The sequence below is a fragment of the Pseudophryne corroboree genome, chromosome 3 (genome assembly GCF_028390025.1).
Source record: "Pseudophryne corroboree isolate aPseCor3 chromosome 3, aPseCor3.hap2, whole genome shotgun sequence".
Lineage (NCBI taxonomy): Eukaryota > Metazoa > Chordata > Amphibia > Anura > Myobatrachidae > Pseudophryne > Pseudophryne corroboree.
Genome location: NC_086446.1, coordinates 579893083 through 579914738, shown reverse-complemented (window position 1 = coordinate 579914738; position 21656 = coordinate 579893083). Strand labels below are relative to the sequence as shown.

Below are 21656 nucleotides of genomic sequence, written 5' to 3'. Positions count from 1 at the left end.
AAATTAGATTGCAGATTGAACACACCACACCCAAATCTAACTCTCTCTGCACATGTTAAATCTGCCTCCCCTACAGTGTACATGGTTTTGCCCAACAGCTAACAAAATTCCTGCTGCGATCAACTTGGAATTACCCCCACTGTGTACTATATGCAGCTCCAAATTACTCTGAATGTTGACACACTTTGATTCTGTTTCTTTCTGTATCTTATATTGGTACGATATCTCTTAGTACTATCTACCTTTGGAATATTATAGAATGACAAGTATGAGCCCACACCAGAATTATTATTTTTTCTTGTTATATTTTACTTTTATTGTTTGTTTATGCATCTGTGTTATGGTTTCCACATTCTATGGCGACAAAGCATATGTTATTGTCTGTTTGTCTCAAAAAATTAAAAAAATTAAAAATTGATAAAAATGATTGAATTAAAAAAACAACAACCTCTAAATGCATTTTTAATGTGCCTAATTTGTATTTTACCGCAGCTATTGTTAGGGGCAGTGCCAGGTAAACAGTATCATTTGGCCCCACCCTTTCATAGCATAATGTTGTGATTCAAGGGTGTATGGGAGGAAGCAAAGCCAAAAAAACACCCGCAAATCACAGCCTGAAACTGCAAGCGGGCGGACAGGGCTCCACTTGTGGTTAATCAGGGCGGTTTCTAGGTACTCAAACCCCCCTGTGTGTGCCAATTTCAGAAAATAGCATTTGAATATGGGAGAAATAGCCTAAGCAGCTCCACTCTAGTCAATGATAGGCAATATGGTAATCTCCGGCTACACCACCGTCCCTACTGGGGCATGCATAATGAACATGTTAGCAAATGTGTCAATATTTTTAATACAACTGTATTGCTGGCAAGAGTCTCTGATAACTCATCTGGGAAGTTATAATACATATTTAGAGCCAAATGTCAGGTAATCACTGTGTTCACCCTGCAACCATATCTGGATACAATAACAAAGGCATTGTGTTAGCGAAACGCTTTCCATTTGTTCTCTCCTTTTGTTTACACCCAGTCATAATAATTCCTTCTACACAAGGATATCCTAGATATTTAGAAGAAAGGCATACCATGATTTTCCGGCTTCATATGGGTCTCCGATTTACACAGCAATTCCACACCCTCGTTCAGGCCCATGGACTCTAGTGTTTTAATGAGCTTGTTAAGGCTTCCACCAGCAAGCTGGAAAAAATAAAATAAAAATAGGATTTGAATTACCTACCGGTAAATCCTTTTATCGTAGCCCGTAGAGGATACTGGGGTTCCATTTAGTACCATGGGGTATAGGCGGATCCACTAGGAGCCATGGGCACTTTAAGAATTTGATAGTGTGGGCTGGCTCCTACCTCTATGCCCCACCTACCAGACTCAGTCTAGGAAACTGTGCCTGAGGAGACGGACATACTTTGAGAGGATAGATAAAGATAGTTGTGAGATTCCGAACCAGCACACAGAACAGAGGAAAGCTATGCTAACCTAAATTTAAACAGGAACAGCAACAGCTGAACCAACAATACTTAACCAAGTAACAGTGCAGGAAGAACGAAGCACCTGGCGGGCGCCCAGTATCCTCTACGGACTACGAGAAAAGGATTTACCGGTAGGTAATTAAAATCCTATATTCTCTTATGTCCTAGAGGATACTGGGGTTCCATTTAGTACCATGGGGATGTACCAAAGCTCCCAAATCGGGTGGGAGAGTGCTGAGGTTCCTGCAGAACTGATTGCCCAAACTGAAGGTCCTCAGAGGCCAAAGTATCGAACTTGTAGAACTTAGTAAACGTATTCGAACCTGACCAAGTAGCTGCTCGGCAGAGCTGTAAAGCTGAGACACTCCGGGCAGCCGCCCAGGAAGAACTCACCAACCTAGTAGAGTGGGCCTGTACAGACTTCGGAACCGGCAAACTTGCCGCGGAATAAGCATGCTGGATAGTGAACTTGATCCAGCGTGCAATTGTCTGCTTTGAAGCGGGACACCCAATTTTATTGGGATCATATAGAACGAACTGCCAGACTTTCTGTGACGAGCTATTCTCTTTACATACACCTTTAAAGCCCTCACAACATTCAAAGACTTTGAAGTAGCAGAGGTGTACGTAACAGCCGGAAACACAATAGGTTGGTTGATGTGAAACGCGGACACCACCTTAGGAAGAAGTTGCTGACGAGTTCTGAGTTCAGCTCTGTCCTCATGAAAAATTAAGTAGGGACTCTTGTGAAACAATGCCCCTAGCTCCGACACACGTCTTGCTGAAGCCAAGGCCAACAGTGTGACGGTCTTCCATGTAAGGTACTTTACGTCAAACTCCTGCAATGGTTCAAACCAGTCCAATTGGAGGAACTGCAACACCAAATTGAGATCCCAAGGTGGCGTGGGAGGCACAAAGGGAGGTTGGATGCGCAGAACACCTTTCAAAAAGGTCTGGACCTCAGGGAGAGAAGCCAATTGTTTTTGAAAGAAAAGTGGACAAGGCCGAAATTTGGACTTTTATGGAGCCCAGACGTAGGCCCACATCCACAACTGCCTGCAGAAAAAGCAGGAAACACAGTGAAATTCCACAGCAGAATATTTTCTGCCTTCACACCAAGAGACGTATTTCTTCCAAATACGGTGGTAATGTTTAGACGTTACCCACTTCCTGGCTTGGATCATAGTCGGGATAACTTTGTTAGGGATCCCATTTCTGGCTAGAATCGGCCGTTCAACTTCCATGCCGCCAAACGTAGCCGTGGGAAGTCCTGATAGACGAACGGGCCCTGTTGCAAAAGATCCTCACGAAGAGGTAGAGGCCACGGATCTTCGAGGAGCATCTCTGGAAGGTCCGCGTACTAGGCCCTTCTTGGCCAGTCCGGAGCAATGAGAATTGCTTTAACCTTTTCCCTTTATATTCTTTTCAGAATTCGTGTGATCAGAGGAAGTGGAGGAAACACGTACAACATCTGATAGACCCATGGAGTTGCCAGGGCGTCTATCGCCACCGCCTGTGGGTCTCTCGACCTGGAACAATACCGCTGAGCTTCTTGTTGAGACGTGAGGCCATCATGTCGGTGTGTGGCTATTCCCACCGACGTGTCAAGCACCGGAACACTTCCGGGTAAAGGCCCCACACTCCCCAAGGTGCAGGTCATGTCTGCTGAGGAAGTCTGCCTCCCAGTTGTCTACTCCCGAAATGAAGACCGCTGACAACGCCACAGCGTTCTTTTCTGCCCAGGGGAAAATTCTTGATACCGCTGTCACTGCTGCTCTGCTTTTCGTTCCACCCTATCGGTTTACTTACGTCACTGCCGTCACATTGTCCGACTGGACCTGAATAGCCCGATCCTGAAGAAGATAAGAGGCCTGCAGAAGGGCGTTGTATATGGCCCTGAGTTCCAGAATGTTGATTGGAAAGGTGACTTCCTGACTTGACCATCTTCCTTGAAACTGCACCCCCTGGCTGACTGCTCCCCAACCGCTAAGGCTTGCGTCCGTGGTTAACAGGATCCAGTCCTGAATTCCGAACCTCCGACCCTCAATGAGGTGAGAAATCTGTAGCCACCACAGAAGGGAGATCCTGGCTTTTGGCGACAGACGGATCCTTTGGTGCAAGTGAAGATGCGATCCGGTCCATTTGTCTCAACAAATCGAGCTGGAAGGGTCTTGCATGAAACCTTCCGTACTGAAGCGCCTCGTAAGAGGCCACCATTTTCCCCAGATGGCGAATGCATAGATGCATCAATATCCGGGTTGGCTTCAGGACATCCCGAACCATCGACTGGATTACCAATGCCTTTTCCAACGGAAGGAACACTTTCTGCGACTTCGTGTCCAGTATCATTCCCAGGAACGGGAGCCTCCGTGTTGGCTCTAGGTGAGATTTTGGATGGTTCAGAATCCACCCGTGATCCTGGAGAAGTTTGGTTGAGAGGCCAATGATGTCCAACAACCTCTCCCTGGAAGGTGCCTTTATCAGAAGATCGTCCAGGTACGGAATAATGTTCACCCCCTGCTTGCGAAGGAGAACATCATCTCTGCCATTACTTTGGTGAATACTCTCGGTGCCGTGGAGAGACCAAATGGCAGGGCCTGGAACTGGTACTGACAGTCCTGCAGTGCAAACCGTAGATAAGCCTGATGAGGCGGCCAGATCGGAATGTGAAGGTACGCATCCTTGATATCCAGAGACACAAGGATTTCCCCTTCCTCCAGACCTGAGATCACCGCTCTCAGAGACTGCCATCTTGAACTTGAACACTCTTAAGAACGGATTCAATGACTTGAGGTTCAGAATTGGTTGCACCGAACCGTCCGGTTTTGGTACTACAAACAGGTTGGTATAGTACCCCTTGTTGTGTAGATGAGGTGGAACTGGAACAATGACTTGAGTCTGCACCAGATTTTGGATGGCCTGCTGTAAAGTTATACTTGCCTCTTGTGAAGCTGGTAAGCCTGATTTGAAGAATACGTGAGGTGGGAGGTCTTGGAACTCCAGTATGTAGCCCTGGGAAATAAGATCTACGACCCAGGGATCCCGGCACGAACTTGACCAGATGTGACTGAACAATTTTAGTCGGGCTCCCACCTGACAGCCCTCCAGGCATCACAGTCCACCGTCATGCTGAAGGCTTTGAGGAAGCAGAGCCTGAGCGCTGTTCCTGAGCACGTGCAGTTGCTGGTTTGCGTGGTTTACCTCTTGCACCTCTGGAAGACGTAGAAGCACCTCTGGATTTTCCCTGAAACTTGGCTGTCCGAAAGGACTGTAAATTTGAAGCTGAATAAGCTTTCCTGGCTGAGGGAGCTGCGGAAGAGAGATACGTAGACTTACCCGCAGTAGCTTTGGAGATCCATTTGTCTAGTTCGTCTCCAAACCAGGCCCCTCCTGTAATGAGCAGGCCTTCCATGCCTTTCCTGGAGTCCGCACCAGCAGTCCACTGGCATAGCCACAAGCCTCTGTGTGCTGACACTGCCATAGCGGTGGTGCGTGCATTAAGCAAACCAATCTCTTTTATGGCCTCCACCATAAAGTGTGCAGAGTCCTGTATATGCTGCAGGAGTAAAACAACATCCCCCGCTAGACAAGGAATCTAACCCCTCAATTAGATTACCTGACCATTTAGCAATGGCTTTTGTGATCCACGTACATGCAATAGTGGGTCTTTGGGTCACCCCAGCAGCCGTGTACAATGATATGAGTGTAGTCTCAATTTACGATCAGCCGTATCTTTTAGGGAGGCCGCACCAGGGACAGGCAACACAATTTTACGTGACAGCCTAGAGGCTGATGCGTCCACTATCGTTGGATTTTCCCATTTTTTACTATCCTCTAGGGGAAAAGGAAAAGATAAAAGCAACCTTTTAGGGATTTGAAATTTCTTATCAGGATTAACCCACGTTCTTCAAACAGGTTATTCAATTCCTTTGACGCAGGAAAAGTGACTGAGGACTTCTTTTTTACATTAAAATAAGATTCCTCACACTCCTCTGACACCTTATCAGGAATTTGCCGAACATTTCTGATAGCCTCTATAAGAGCCTCTATTCCCTGTGACAGAGTAGCATCCCCCCCCCCCCTTTCTCCAAATCCACCTCACCCTCCTCCATGTCTGAACGCTCAGCGTCAGAGTCAGACTGCAGGATATGGGCCAGAGATCGTTTTTGTGAACAAATGGGAGGGGATTGAGACGCTGGTTTGGGGACTGAGTCACTATTCATAAACTCATCCACAGTCTGTTATAAGTATTGCGTCTCTTTTTCATTGCGGGACAGCTTTGTAGAAATATTTGAGATAATTCCCTTGATGGAAGTAACCCAATCCAGTGTAGCCTCGCTATTCTGGGAAGGTGCACTGCCCTGAGTACCCAGCAGTGAGTTCCCTGTGTACAAGAAACACACTCTTTGCCTGACATAATGTAAATGTGACAGCACACACACACACACACACACACACACACACACACACACACACACACACACACACAGGAAAAGGTTAAGCACAATTAACCCACAAAGAGCCCTTCAGGGAGACACAGAGTTATTTGGAGCCAGCCTCCACCGCGTCCTTATCGCTAATGCCAAGCTTAGCCGGGTCGCAGACTAAGTACCCTGATAGGGGACTTAGTACACTAATAGTCGCTCCCCCCTGCTATGACCCCCTGGTGCCGCTAAGGTAATCTGGAGTGTCTCTGGAGGAGCTGCGCGTCTCTGTCAGTCAGCGTCTGTGTCCACTGCAGAGGGAAAATGCCGCTGGTGAGCTGCTGGTTCCGCTCATAGTGAAGGCCCCGCCCCTTCAATGGCGCGCGGTCTTTCCGCTTTTTTTATAGTGGCTGAGGTAATCTGGTGCTTAAAATGGAGAGAAAACAGTTTTAAGACTATTTTTGCCAGTGTGGGTACTGTGTACAGTGTACTGTGTACAGTGTACTGAGACGCAGCTGTGTACTGTGTGTGGAGATGCATTCCGCCCCGGTTAGAAGTTGTGCGTCTCTGTACCCTCATACTACCATAATGGCCGGCGACCCGCTAGACGGGACACCAGCTTAGTACTCACCACTTCTTTCTTCTGGCTCTGTTAGGGGTGGCGGCATGCTTTGGGAATTAACGCTCGCTGTGGTGGGGCTTGCGAATAGTTCTCTCAGGAGCTCAGTGTCCTGTCAGCGGGGATAGGGTCCATTAACCCTTCAAGAGGTTGGGCCTTTCCCCCCCCCCCCCTAAGTCCCACGAAGCAGGCAGACTGGTGCCAACCAGCCCTGCCTGTAAATAACAAACATATAAAATAAATGCAGAAAGCTCTTCAGGAGCTTCCATAAGCGTGACCGCCTCCTCCGGTCACATTTTCCAAAATGAATCTGGTAGGAGGGGCATAGAGAGAGGAGCAAGCCCACACTATCAAATTCTTTAAGTGCCCATGGCTCCTAGTGGACCCGCCTATACCCCATGGTACTAAATGGAACCCCAGTATCCTCAAGGACGTAAAAGAAATAATGAATGTTAACCAAAATACAAAACCAAATTCTGTGATATACACCACACATAAAGGCCTAAATGGAAGATAAGCCTACCTCATAACTGCGCAGGAGGCTCTCTGTTGGGGAGGCAGAGTTCCTATACGTGTCAACCAAACTCTGAAGTCTCAGGCGAGAGGCAAGCTCAGTCCAGTCTAACCCAGTCTGCCCCTCATTTAGTAGTTTCTCAAGGCGCTGTACAGTATTCGTTTCTAGAGATAGAACATTACCTGGAATGCAATGAGAAAAGATTATTCCAATCTCTGCTTACTTTGCCCAGCTGGGTGGAAAAGTTACAACATAAATAATGGGAGCTGTGTTACTTATATTTCGGCTAAACTGGAGAATGTCACTGCATTTGGTATGGGAGGTGTTTGCTAAAGGTCTAATAAATGGAAATACAATGTTTGCTTACAGGACATCTCCCAGCTATCATTACAATCTGTATGGTTTGGATACATTTTTAAACTTTGATGAATAAGATTTAGTGATGAAACTGTTGCTATAATCGTCTATGTATATTGCTTTAATTCATTAGTCATATTTTTTACTAACAATGTAGGCAGTGGTGTCACTAGGTAGGTGTGGCCCATACCTGGTGACCTCATCCAAGGGTGTGACACCACAATATCAGATCATGACACTGAGCAGTGGTGATGGCGATGATGGAGAGGTTGGGAGTGCCTGGGCACACCGCTGCACGATGAGAACACAATGACATACACCAGGAGGTGTGGCATCATAGCCATCTATGTCTTATGGATTATAAATGTGGACAGACTCATTGTCTGGGATAAGCCTTGAAAAATATCTATATATACATTTTTTAAACAAGAAATCTGCAGTAGTCATGGAGGTAGCTGTAATGTGTACTACAGAGGACACACCGACCAGTCACAACCTTCATACTTATCTGACACAGCTTCAGCAGAGGCACCAGACAGTTATGTCATGGAAACGGATTACATTCACCAACAAGTGAATAATGGGAAATACGTGTAAAGAATGTCTTTTGTGCAATGATACATATATGTATGTTTTACTTGTCAAAAAGATCCAATTTAAAAGTGTGATGCATGCAAGACACAGCTGCGGGACCATTGAATATACTTTATTATTAAAGTTTCTTAATGGAATCACAAGCTGGGACAAAATGAATAATATGAACATAAATAGGGAGAAGAGCGAGAAAGGCTAGGATGCGGATGTGTGGCCGGACATATCAGAAAGTGGGGGCTGGGAGAAGAAAAGGCTAAATGGATAAATAATTATATAAGTACTCTGCAGATAATGTTACTGGAGTCTAGCAATAGCAAACAAAGGGGGTAATTCGGAGTTGATCACAGCAGCAATTTTGTCAGCAGATGGGCAAAACCATGTGCACTGCAGGGAGGGCAGATAGAACAAGTGCAGAGAGAGTTAGATTTGGGTGGGTTATTTTGTTTCTGTGCAGGGTAAATACTGGCTGCTTTATTTCTACACTGCAATTTAGATTTCAGTTTGAACCCACCCCACCCAAATCTGACTCTCTCTGCACATGTTATATCTGCCCCCCCCCCCCCCCCCCCCCCCTCCTGCAGTGCACATGGTTTTGCCCATCTACTATCAAATTTGCTGCTATGATCAGGTCTGGATTAGGCCCAAAGGTTTGTAACAAGTACAGGTTGAGTATCCCATATCCAAATATTCAGAAATACGGAATATTCCGAAATACGGACTTTTTTGAGTGAGATAGTGAAACCTTTGTTTTCTGATGGCTCAATGTACACAAACTTTGTTTAATACACAAAGTTATTAAAAATATTGTATTAAATGACCTTCAGGCTGTGTGTATAAGGTGTATATGTAACATAAATGCATTCTGTGCTTAGATTTAGGTCCCATCACCATGATATCTCATTATGCAATTATTCCAAAATACGGAAAAATCCGATATCCAAAATACCTCTGGTCCCAAGCATTTTGGATAAGGGATACTCAACCTGTACAATGTTTAATACAAGAGTGAAACTCCAGCTACCGTCATGAAAAGGAAAGTAATGGGGAGCAGATGGAGGTGCAGGAAGCTGTAGCATATGTCAGACATTACCTGGGTCTTGTGTTGCTGGCTTCACTGCATTTCCAGCTGTGTGGTTAGACAAGATATCTCGCACCTGAAAGAGACAAAAACGTTTTTAGAGGAACCATCAAGAATAAGATTACTGCGTATAATTTATGGTTTAAAATGTTTATTTGAAGGAAAGCGGTAAAAGATCCTTGATTTGTTCCCTTGGAAGGAATTTTAGGTTAATTGTGCATGACACAGGTGAATTTTGTTTGTTTTCTCCTTCGTTTGGACAACTTACATTGTTCATTTATGTAATAATGTATCTGCGCAATCTCAATATACATAGTGTGAATGTAGAAGGAAAGCAGACAAAGTAATTCCACTTTTTTAATGTTAATATCAAGGCATTAATAGTCCATAATTAATAAGGCATTGCACGGTTTACAAATATCGCTCAGTGACGTCACGCCGAGGGAAGCTCGTATATGCAGTTTTGGCTGACATAGCCAAAACTGATCTGCGTGTACGGCCAACAGAGGGTGTCGTTAACGACCCCCGGGAACACGCATCGGCTGTCGTTTACAGCATAAACACTAAGCAATATTTTAGTCAATATCGCTAAAGGGGTGGGTGGGGGGGGGGGGGGAGAATGAGCGATATTGACTGGAATATCGTACAGGTGTGAATCTCCTCCTAAGCATAGAATGGGACTTCAAAAGTTGAACAGGTGTGCATGACTATATTGTGCATTTACCACACATGGCACATTACTATTAAAGGGTCACTCTCTCTTGGAGATGCATGTTTCCGACAAAGAACAGATTGCATAAAACAGACTTGTGTCTTGCAGCAGACAGGGTGAAGGAAATAGGAGACAAGCTCTTTCACAGCATACATCAATTAGCTCCGGGGGCTCAAAGCTGAGAATGTGGAGTACAACACACTGACATTATGTGGGAAGTGTTACTGTGGCGACATGTGAATTTGTACACTATAAACAATGGATGCACCTTGACCTTAATGTACTAATGAGAATAGTCAGATTTTTTGGCTGTTTCTTCCACAGCCTAAGACAGAGTAACCAATGTGTGTTTCCTCAGCTATTGTGGGACTGCAGGTACAGCAAGCCACATACTGTAAGCCAAAGAGCTGTACAGATTTGTCCTCATACATCAATGCTGCAGTCGTGCCAAACAGCCCCTCTCGACAAGCCAGGTCAAATGAGACTCCTATGTATATTTAATTCCTGTCGGAAACTCCCATCTTGTCAGAAAGATGCCAGTTTCCAACTGTTTTAGGTTGGAAGGGGTTCCAACCTATTCAATAGGTTTGTTTCTTTTCCGACAAATCGGGAATTCCCGACTTGTCGGAAAACACGTGGATTGTCAGAATCCATGTATTTTGACGGAAGCGCGGCCAAACTCGACAGGTTTTAGCCCCGTTTCCGACAATGTCAGTCCAACTTTAAAAAAGTCAGATTGACACTGTCGGAATGGCCAAAACCTGTCGATTTGGCCGAGTCACTGAATACTGGAATTGAATATACCCCTCTGCTAGCGTTAGGAGTCTTTTTTGCAGTAAATGTGTCTTATTTGCAATACAGCTAGGATGCACCCGGAGACTGTGCTGATTAATTTGATATATGACACTTGTATACCTGTGTGCGGCTGAGTCACTCAATCTGTATACAAAGTGCTTTTTTCCATGCCACGTTCCATTGTGCTCCATATACAGACTCAGTCCCCCAAACATATAAAAGTGTCGCATAAGAAATTAATCAGCACAGTCTCTTGGTACATATTAGTTGCACTGCCTAGTGACTAAGACGCATTTGTGCCAAAAACAGATGTCCGCGGCTAGCACCTGCGGCTCACTACCACCAGGCATTTTACACTGCGTGGCGTATTGAGTCCGGATGTATGAGGACACATCTGTCGTTCTAACCGCTGCAGAGCAACAAACTGACTGAACCTGGACTGAGTATTTGCCTTATGAGAGTATCATCATTATGGTATTATTATAGATCAGTCACTGTAGACAGCAATGGGCAGGAAAAGACCCAACAAGTTGTCTTGGCAATGTTACTAATTGTGAGGGTGTTATTTTTAATATATTTTACACTAAGTGACTTATGGTCTCATTCACAAACATATTATTACACGTGTCAGATATAGTCTAATGTGAAAAATAAATGTAAAATGAACATTGCAGAATTTCTGATTTGCTGAGGTCAAATTTGATAAAACTGATACTTCTAATAATTTTGCATTAAAATTCCTCAAATGATCTATCTAGAGTTCTGTATTTTAGTTTCAAATTTGACATTAAAGGATCACACGCATACATATATGTTAACATGACTGACCATTACTTTATAAGATACAGTATTTAGTGTGGTTGCTATGTGCAACAGAATCTGTATGTCCTGCCTCCCTCAATGCCATGCTCCACTCTGTGTTAGCTCTCAGGAGTCAATATGAGATGATGCAGCTGTGCTGGGAGCAGCCCAGTGATGTCACCACAGGGCAAATACTGTAATATGTGAATGTAATAGTTGCAGCGTATAACAAGGTGTGGGGTTTATCACCACAATCATTGTACAAATACTGTAGCCGAGATGAAAGTACGGATGGTGTAATGGTTAGCATTATGGCCTCATAACACTGAGGTCATGGGTTTGATTCCCACCATGGTCCTAACTGTGTGGAGTTTGTATATTCTCCTTGTGCTTGCATAGGTTTCTCCGCATACTCCGGGTTCCTACCACAATCCAAAAATATACCGGTAGGCTAGTTGGCTTCCGACAAAATTTACCCTGGCGTGAATGTGTGTATGTTTACATTTGGTAGGGAATATAGATTGTAAGCTCCACTAGGCAAGGAATTGATGTGAATGGGCAAATATTCTCTGTAAAGCGCTGCGGAATATGTGTACGCTATATAAATAACTGGTAAAAAATTATAATAAATTAAAGTGCAACTTGCCCTTTCTTCACTAGGACTGTATTTTGAAACTATACAAAGTCAGAAAACTGCTCCTGAGACTCACATAGGAGTGTCTACAAAAAGCTTTTTCTGGGGCCATAGTAAAATAAAAACGCATTCCCATTTCTTGAGGAAATAGTGGCTTTGTAAAGCGCAATGGAATTTGCTCATGTTTTATAAGTAATGTTATTAATAGTAATGACAGATATTCTATAAAGATGAAATGGTCCTGTACGTTCACTCACATCCACTTTTCAGATGACCTGTGACTTTGGCCTTGTTAATGCCAATTGTATTTTGTGAATGTGACATTACAGATATTTCCACTTTACTAATTTTGTTTTAATGAGGTCTTATGAACTATTATAGAATATTTAAATGTTTAATTGTATAAGCCATTTCTCCTATCTTACATCTATATATATAAATGTGAAAGTCCTCACTCACTGACTGACTCATCACAAATTCTCTTACTTCCCGATATGTTAGGAAGCTGTAATTTAACTTAAGTATTCTTTAGGTGGGAAAGAGGAAAACTACGTAATTCAAATTTTAATAAATCTCCCCTAAGGTGATGAAAAGGGGTTTGACAATGAAGTCATTACTGATGTGTGGCTTCCGTTGTGTGAATGATAACGCCCAAACGGACAATTGGATCAAAATTTGGACTGCACCTCCAGTTGGTAGAATTTAATAAACTACAGAAATGGTCCTGTCCCTTTTTACTGTATCTGATACGGGTGCTCTCCGGGTAACTCCAAGAACCATGGATTAATATTTACTTACATTAAGATGTCTAAAATTTACAGCTCTATAGATTAACCAAATTTGTAACACTCATTTATATTTACAACTGTGAAAATCAGAAACTCCCGTGTGAAGAACGGATAGAACAGCTAGTTTCCAAATAAATGAAATACCATAGATTACCTTCTGACTTCTTGTTAAGTCCAGCGGTGTGTGTCCAGGATACCGTCTCTTAACGCCACACTGTACCCTTCTGTTTGCCTGCTCTGTGGGGTCACCGTCTTCGGAGTCTGTGTCCCCCTGCTGGTCAGAGTCGGTATCCATTTGCACATCTGAATCACTGTCTGTATCGTCACTATCAGCAGATGCGGTGCCCTGCACAGGCTCATCATTTTGTAGCAGAACATTTGCTCCTGACAAAAACAAGGGAACTGGTTACACCTTAGTGCACCTGATGACATGTTACAATACCCAAACTGGCTGCGTGCTTGAATAGTAACATTTCTACCAGCATAACAAAAATGTGGAGCGCAGCTTTATTAAAAACACCAATGTACATACAAAGGAGGGAATTCAAATGTTTGAAAAGTCAGTTGGGAGTCCGTTTTTTCTTATCTAATAGACAGCAATAAACAGACACCCAACCGACTTTTAAAACATTTGAATTCCACCCAAAGTGTCTCTAACAAAGCTGCACACAATGCATACTGCGATGGGTATAGAACGATGCAACCACAAGAACTTGAAAAATTAAGAACATACTGCCTCAATCCAAGCCACATTAAGGGAGGGGGCCATGTTATGAATGGCAGCCGTGCACTGTCATACAGATGCACCCATATACTCCTTTGCAACTTAGCTGCACCAAGTGTCTTTGTCTGACAAAGTGCAATTCTGGGTAAGAAAGGCAAAAGACAGAGTTCCATGCCATGGCGCCCGTCACGTATCGTTAAGCTTCATCTGCAACTTTACACACACAGTAATACCAATTCCTTTGTGCCACAAGTACTAATCTTGTGTCCATGGTACACTGTGAGCGACGCTCTATGTGGGGGATGATGCGAATAAGGTGCAAATCGCCACCCCTGGCTAGGTGACTGATGCCACATCTGTTTAGTTGCTGGGAAAATGATGCCACCTTTCATCAGATAAGGGGGCAGCTTCCCCAGGTACTGACCGTGGCAAATTACATACAGTCGTTATTTGTTCAGATGAAACCATTTAAAGCAAAAATTATATGTATAAAATAGTTGTGTTCCGGAATCCATCTTCTGCTGTCGTGAAAGTTTAATTAATTAAAAGGCGGGATGAGATAAGATTCATCCAACACTCAGAAAATGCAATATTCGGAGGTTTGGCTGTATTCCCCATATGTACCAAGCTCCGGAATGATATACATTCCAGAGCTTTGACCCGGTGGGTAACGCCATCTATTACCCGATAGAAGCACTGTGATCACAAAGGACAGCTCTTATCAGGAGAGCGGTCCTTTACGATTTTAATCACATTTCTAGGTACATACCAGCGTTAACGCCATAATGTACCAGATAACTGGCGGGATGTATTGCATCACGGATGTCATGTGTAGCACATCCTGTCCAAAGTGTGAAAAGACTTTCAATAGCATAACATATTAGTTAGTAGGTCTAAAGAAATTCTATGTATTGCATTAGTGTACAAGGTGACACACACAATATACCAATACACTGTATATAGCACATGGGGAAAGAGAGCGTACCAGGTGACACACTATCACTGTATATATAACACATGACGAAAAAGAGCGTACCAGGAGACACACTATAGCAATACACTGTATATAGCACATGGGGAAAGAGAGCGTACCAGGAGACACACTATAGCAATACGCTGTATATAGCACATGGGGAAAGAAAGCGTAGAAGGTGAAACACTATAGCAATACACTGTATATAGCATATGGGGAAAGAGAGCGTAGAAGGTGACACACTATAGCAATACGCTGTATATAGCACATGGGGAAAGAGAGCGTGGAAGGTGAAACTGAATAGCAATAAGCTGAATATAGCATATGGGGAAAGAGAGCGTAGAAGGTGACACACTATAGCAATACGCTGAATATAGCATATGGGGAAAGAGAGCGTAGAAGGTGAAACTGCATAGCAATACGCTGTATATAGCACAATGGGGAAAGAGAGCGTAGAAGGTGACACACTATAGCAATACACTGTATATAGCATATGGGGAAAGAGAGCGTAGAAGGTGACACTGAATAGCAATACGCTGTATATAGCACATGGGGAAAGAGAGCGTAGAAGATGACACACTATAGCAATACACTGTATATAGCATATGGGGAAAGAGAGCGTAGAAGGTGACACTGAATAGCAATACGCTGTATATAGCACATGGGGAAAGAGAGCGTAGAAGGTGACACACTATAGCAATACACTGTATATAGCATATGGGGAAAGAGAGCGTAGAAGGTGACACTGAATAGCAATACGCTGTATATAGCACATGGGGAAATAGAGCGTAGAAGGTGACACACTATAGCAATACACTGTATATAGCATATGGGGAAAGAGAGCGTAGAAGGTGACACTGAATAGCAATACGCTGTATATAGTACAATGGGGAAAGAGAGCGTAGAAGGTGACACACTATAGCAATACACTGTATATAGCATATGGGGAAAGAGAGCGTAGAAGGTGAAACTGAATAGCAATACGCTGTATATAGCACATTGGGAAAGAGAGAGTAGAAGGTGACACACTATAGCAATACGCTGTATATAGCACATGGGGAAAGAGAGCGTAGAAGGTGACACACTATAGCAATACACTGTATATAGCATATGGGGAAAGAGAGCGTAGAATGTGACACTGAATAGCAATACGCTGTATATAGCACATGGGGAAAGAGAGCGTAGAAGGTGACACTGAATAGCAATACGCTGTATATAGCATATGGGGAAAGAGAGCGTAGAAGGTGACACACTATAGCAATACGCTGTATATAGCACAATGGGGAAAGAGAGCGTAGAAGGTGACACTGAATAGCAATACGCTGTATATAGTACAATGGGGAAAGAGAGCGTAGAAGGTGACACACTATAGCAATACACTGTATATAGCATATGGGGAAAGAGAGCGTAGAAGGTGACACTGAATAGCAATACGCTGTATATAGCACATTGGGAAAGAGAGCGTAGAAGGTGACACACTATAGCAATACGCTGTATATAGCACATGGGGAGAGAGAGCGTAGAAGGTGACACACTATAGCAATACGCAGTATATAGCATATGGGGAAAGAGAGCGTAGAAGGTGACACACTATAGTAATACGCTGTATATAGCACAATGGGGAAAGAGAGCGTAGAAGGTGACACACTATAGCAATACGCTGTATATAGCACATGGGGAGAGAGAGCGTAGAAGGTGACACTATAGCAATACGCTGTATATAGCATATGGGGAAAGAGAGCGTAGAAGGTGACACACTATAGTAATACGCTGTATATAGCATATGGGGAAAGAGAGCGTAGAAGGTGACACACTATAGCAATACGCTGTATATAGCATATGGGGAAAGAGAGCGTAGAAGGTGACACTGAATAGCAATACGCTGTAAATAGCACATGCTATATAAAGCTAAGCACCTGCACCGATGAGCATCTTTGTCAGTACTGGAGATCCAAGACTCGCAGCCAGATGTAGCGGTGTATTTCCTGCAAACGTCTGAGCGTTGACATCTGCTCCCAGCTAAGGAAAATGAAACCGTATTATCATTATTATGACTGGAAAGATGACTACAGAATAGCAAAAAAAGACCAGGAAAGTATAATCTATACTGCTAGGAATCACAATCACTTTCAGAAGCCTACATATTCCCACATTACAAATGCAGAGGAAGGACACATCCTCATTTACTGAACACACAGGCACAAAATGCAATAGGCTCTGATATGCTGGTCCTGACACGATTCCGCTGATGTAGTCACTAGATTTAAATCAGTAATTAGTTTTGAGGAAAAAACAACCTGGTTGCCGCTTTAAATCTAGGAGCAAAAACATTGTAACCAGCAAATTAGAGCCTTTGATATTTGGGCTACAGAATGAACACAGGGCCTAATCCAGAGATGTATGTAAACCTAATGGTTGGGGTACATCTCCGATTGTTTGAGATCTGCGCACATGTAGACCTGGTTCTGCCAGATTGCTTATAGTGCCTAAGCCGTAACATGATTGTCAATCTGCGGCCATTTAGTAAAATGGTGTCTGCGTCTTCTGACACAGATCTACTGGCCTCGGCAGCGGAGATGAGGCAGCCATTATGAGTATCCTTAGACTCACTCAGATGGCCAGTGCAGGCAGTGGGCATCTTTTGCCTTCAGACGCTTCCTGCGCCATTAGTATATTTTTTGCAACGCAGCTGTGTCCAAAGCTGTGAGTTTTAGCGTACATCTCTGAGTCAGGCCCTAAGCATGTGTGGTCATTCTGTAACTTGTGACTGTATACACATAGAGCCCTAATCCTATGTAAGACCAGTACAGCCAATGTGTATATTTAGGAAAGCGCCCGTTTCGCCTTTGCAGGCCATTAACAGGTATTCAGTGTACTGACCCTACTGACAGATTGTTGAGGCTGATTTGTACATGATATATACACAAGGTTTATAGACAGACAATACAAGTGATGTCTCTTACTATCTTCACTAGGAACATTGCCATATTTAGGTTGTCCATTTCCACAGCAATATGTAGCGGGGATCTTCCACTCTTGCGCTCTACAGCGTTCACATTGGCTCCTCTTATCACCAGCTGCTCCAAACATTTCTCATTCTTCACTTTCACTGCCCAGTGAACTGGGTACAAACCTGCATGTAACATATATGCCATTAAAGTCTATCAAGTACGCACGGCTTAAATCATAAGTATCACCACGGACAGTAGAGAGGATATACACAATTGCCATTATGCTGCACTTTCCTGAGGAAGTAATAGGCCACTAATTTCCATCCCAAACTTAATTCTGTCTGGTGACTTACAATATAATGTATTTGCAAATATATGTAACTAAGATCTCTGTATTTACTACTATCATGTAGGATGTAAGTTTATTTTGCTGGTCGATTTGCAGTGTTGGGGAATTCTCTTCCTTTTAACCCCTCCCTTACACGCACCTCTGGTGGGCTTATAAATTGATTTGAGCAACTTCCATTCTGTGATCACTGATCTGTGAAGCATCAACATTTTCACAGCAACTTTTCTGCAATTAGTGAAAGCCAACTGTCACGGCTTGTCAGTGCCCATATTCTATGCCCCTTCTCACCAGCTGCACCCTGCCATGAAACATTCATAGCATTTGTTAGGTTTCCTCACTTACAGACACACAACCACCTGCCAGCATGGGTCACTTTTTCTATATTAACCCTGCAATAGACAAAAATCTCTAAAGCTTTTTTTTTTTTTTTTAACGTTGATAGAACTAACACAAGTTATCTGGCCATGGTAAGAAAAAACATAATCATGTAAATGGTATATGCGGGCTCACAAAGGCTACATATTGGGAGGTAAGTGAAGGAAAATTTTGGTTTAAATAGTGGTGTTATTCTAAATTCCCAAATAAGAGCCATCCATGCAAAATGGCCACCCCTGCAAAAACTTCCGTGCCATGGTGCAATCAATGGGAGAAGTCTGTGTTATGCCCTTAATGTTTGCAGAATATATAGGTAATGCTGTGCATAGTATTTTTAAGTACAGTATGCTCAATTTTAATAGCGTGTTATATTTAAAAGGTGGGTGCTGCAGTAATTCATGCCTATTGCTACAAAAGTGTGGTGCCGTATGCCAATTGCACAAATCTATTCATAATGTATTTGATTTATAAGGCTTTGCCATTTGGGATTGACATTGGTTCTGGGAAATAATTACATAGGTCATATATTTATTATTTTGCAATCTGCAAAGGCTTAAAATTAACTAAGAAGCACTTTCTGTGAAATACATACAAAATGGGTCTCCTGCGTGTGTAGAATTCATGAATAATAGACAGCTAGTGATTTGGAGAAAAACATAGTTTGCCTTTTTAGACTTTGTAGACCTGAGAAGTAAGCATATAGTTGCCCAGCGTCTCCAAGCTTTCCCTGTACGAAGCACAGAACTGGCCCATAGTAAGTGGTCAGTGGGGAATGAGCAGTCACCAACCAGGAGGTGTTGCAGCAGCGTGAATAGCCAGTAGTAAGAGGTTCCTGGTGCCGAAGTAGGAACCTGGTAGTGGCTAAGACTTAAAACTCTTATGACGCAGTAGAAGTAAGTATCAGGCAGTTTCATTATGCGGGAGGGAATTCCTATAACCCAGAAGTAATCCCAGTGGGGTTGCTAAGAAATATGGGGTCTAATTCAGACGTGATCGGTGCTGTGCGTTTTCGCACAGCAGCCGATCAGGTCTGAACTGCGTATGTGCCGGCGCATGCCAGACAGCCGACGGCCGTCTCAGCCCTGCGATCGCCTCTGCCTGATCGACAGACAGAGGCGGTCGCTGGGCGATCGGGGGTGGGCCGGCGGCGTTTGGCCGCCATTTAGGGGGCGCGGTCCATCATGCGGGGTGCGGACCTCACTTCATTACCCTTTACAAGCCTCTGTAGCATCTGTCTGAATAACAGAGCAGACAATCACTACAGAGGACAAGTACTAACTCTCCACATTTCCAGATACCGAATCGCTCAATACACAAACCCTGAAAGTTTAAAGAACGTAACATAACCTTTCTGTATCACCTTCACTACTTTATTGGGTTCGTCCATATCTCCGATTTGCAGTACAAAAATATAAACCACTCTCAATTACAAAAGAATCCAAGCACTGTGGACGGCCTTAAAGTCCTCTTAGCCATACCACTTACCATGGTAGTCTGGTACGTTGAGAAGATTTCTGCATCCAGCGTAGGGATGTTCTAAAATAACCTGAAGCATTCTATCATCTCCACCTTGTACAGCCAAGTGCAGCACCGAATTCCCATATCGGTCAAGGATAGTAGGGTCTGCTCCCGCCCTTAACAGAATGGCAACTGCCTGGTACTGTTTAGTGATCACACCAAGGTGTAGCGGAGTCTATGCAAGAGTACACAGGACATAAGGAACCAACACAAATTTAGTTAGTTCAAATTCAAAATTCATAGGATTTTTTTTTTTTTAAACAACCAAAACAAGAACATTTCTATCTGTTTGATGAGGACAGCATATAACTGTTTATGTTCAGCTTGGCACTCAGCTACTATTCGACTATAACTACCAGAATACACTCCCAGCTAAGGGTGCTGAGAGCTGTCAGTGCTGTAACTCCTTATTGATCTTCCTACTGTTCATCTGCATCTTAAATGTTGTCAGATGCATCACTTGTGCACTCCTGAATAAAGCTATTTGAAATACTTAATGATACAGTTGCAACTGTTGGATGCAAACTGTAAGAGAACTCTTGTAAGCAGCCTGCAGATGACAGAGTGGTAGTATTATCTGAGTATAACAGTTGGCTCTAGGAAACTGTGGTGATAATACAGACTGTAACACTACGTGAGACGCAAGAGAGCGACTAAATACCTGGTGGAGGCTGTTGCATATGTTGAGGATTTGTTGATTTGGGACACTCCTGACAACTTCTACCAGCTGCTGAATGACAGATGTCTGACCATGGATGATAGCAAGATGGAGTGGCCTGGGGAGAGAGGTACAGTACACTATGAGTGATTCATACAGCCAAGTGTATGCAACTTCAGGGGATTCATATCCTGTGCATTAAGCTAATTGATTCTCGCTTGCAACCAATTATTGTACTTACATATTCCTTAACCTTCCTTCCTTAACCCCAACCAAATTCTAATTAGAATCCTTCAAAGGTCAATGTTTCCCAATCTAAAATTGTAATTCCTGCAGGCTTAGATTGACCAGTAGTAGGATCAGATTTAAACAACTGGACATTTACTCTATTCTAGGAGCCTAGGTCCATCTCATCATCTCAGAATATTTTTTTTAAGTGTTTCATTAGAGTGTCTCTAAGTCAAAGTGTAGTTTTCAAACTAACTCTAAACCAAACAAACTCTAGGGATTATTCAGATGTGGAAGCAAACCAAAAAAAGCTGCAACTGAAAAAAATGTGTTGCACTGCAGGTTGGACTGATGTAACATGTGCAGAGAGAGTAAGACTTGGGTGCGGTGGGACCAAACCGAAATCTAAATTTCAGTGTAAAAATAAAGCCGTCTAATATGTGTGGGCTACATGCAAAAGCAGGCAGTATTTACCCTGCACAGGAAAGATATAAATGTATTTTCTCCCCTTGCATTGCAACATGATTTATTCCAGACACAAAGCTACTTGTTTTTTCTGCCTTGCTTCCAAATCAGGCCCTTTATGCATTGACAACTGTATAGTGCTGTTTAATACACAAGGCTACACGTGCACATTATTGCATAAGTTCATTGCTGCCAATTAACTATTATGGTTTTATTTACAACACCGTACTGTAATATTTACAAAACTACATATAAAAGTTCCCATAAAGAATGTCACAATGTTATCACTCATTCTTGGTTCTTACGTGTCTCCATTCTCATCCTGAGTAGCGGTCAGAGGTCTCTGCACAGCCAACAAGATGCGAGGGTCTGCGGATACTGCATAGTCCATTAAGGCCCTAGATGTGCGCTGAGCCAAGGACAGCATTCTCATATTGTACATGCGAGCTGTGACGGGATAACCATAGTAAATATCTCTACTGCATAGAATATGATTGGTTGCTCAATAATAATGATAATCAAATATGGGGCATAACCTGATTCATTTTTAAACATGCAAATTAATTCTATAAATTACAAATAACCATAAAAAATGTAATAAAGTTGCAGTCATTGCAGA

At 43.2% G+C, this 21656-nt stretch overlaps 1 protein-coding gene across 3 annotated transcripts in view; it reads right to left on the bottom strand.

Annotated features, from left to right (window-relative positions):
• NFKB2 (nuclear factor kappa B subunit 2) overlaps positions 1-21656 on the bottom strand; it is a 165160-nt gene that overhangs the window by 12279 nt on the left and 131225 nt on the right. For all 3 annotated transcript variants that reach the window (XM_063961398.1, XM_063961397.1, XM_063961399.1), the window contains 9 exons: positions 21343-21484; positions 20348-20462; positions 19654-19861; positions 17457-17626; positions 16410-16512; positions 12951-13180; positions 9079-9142; positions 7047-7219; positions 1082-1193 (listed from right to left, as the gene is read on the bottom strand). In XM_063961398.1, coding sequence (XP_063817468.1) covers positions 1082-1193; positions 7047-7219; positions 9079-9142; positions 12951-13180; positions 16410-16512; positions 17457-17626; positions 19654-19861; positions 20348-20462; positions 21343-21484 — 1317 coding nt within the window. The remainder of the gene's footprint in view (positions 1-1081; positions 1194-7046; positions 7220-9078; positions 9143-12950; positions 13181-16409; positions 16513-17456; positions 17627-19653; positions 19862-20347; positions 20463-21342; positions 21485-21656) is intronic.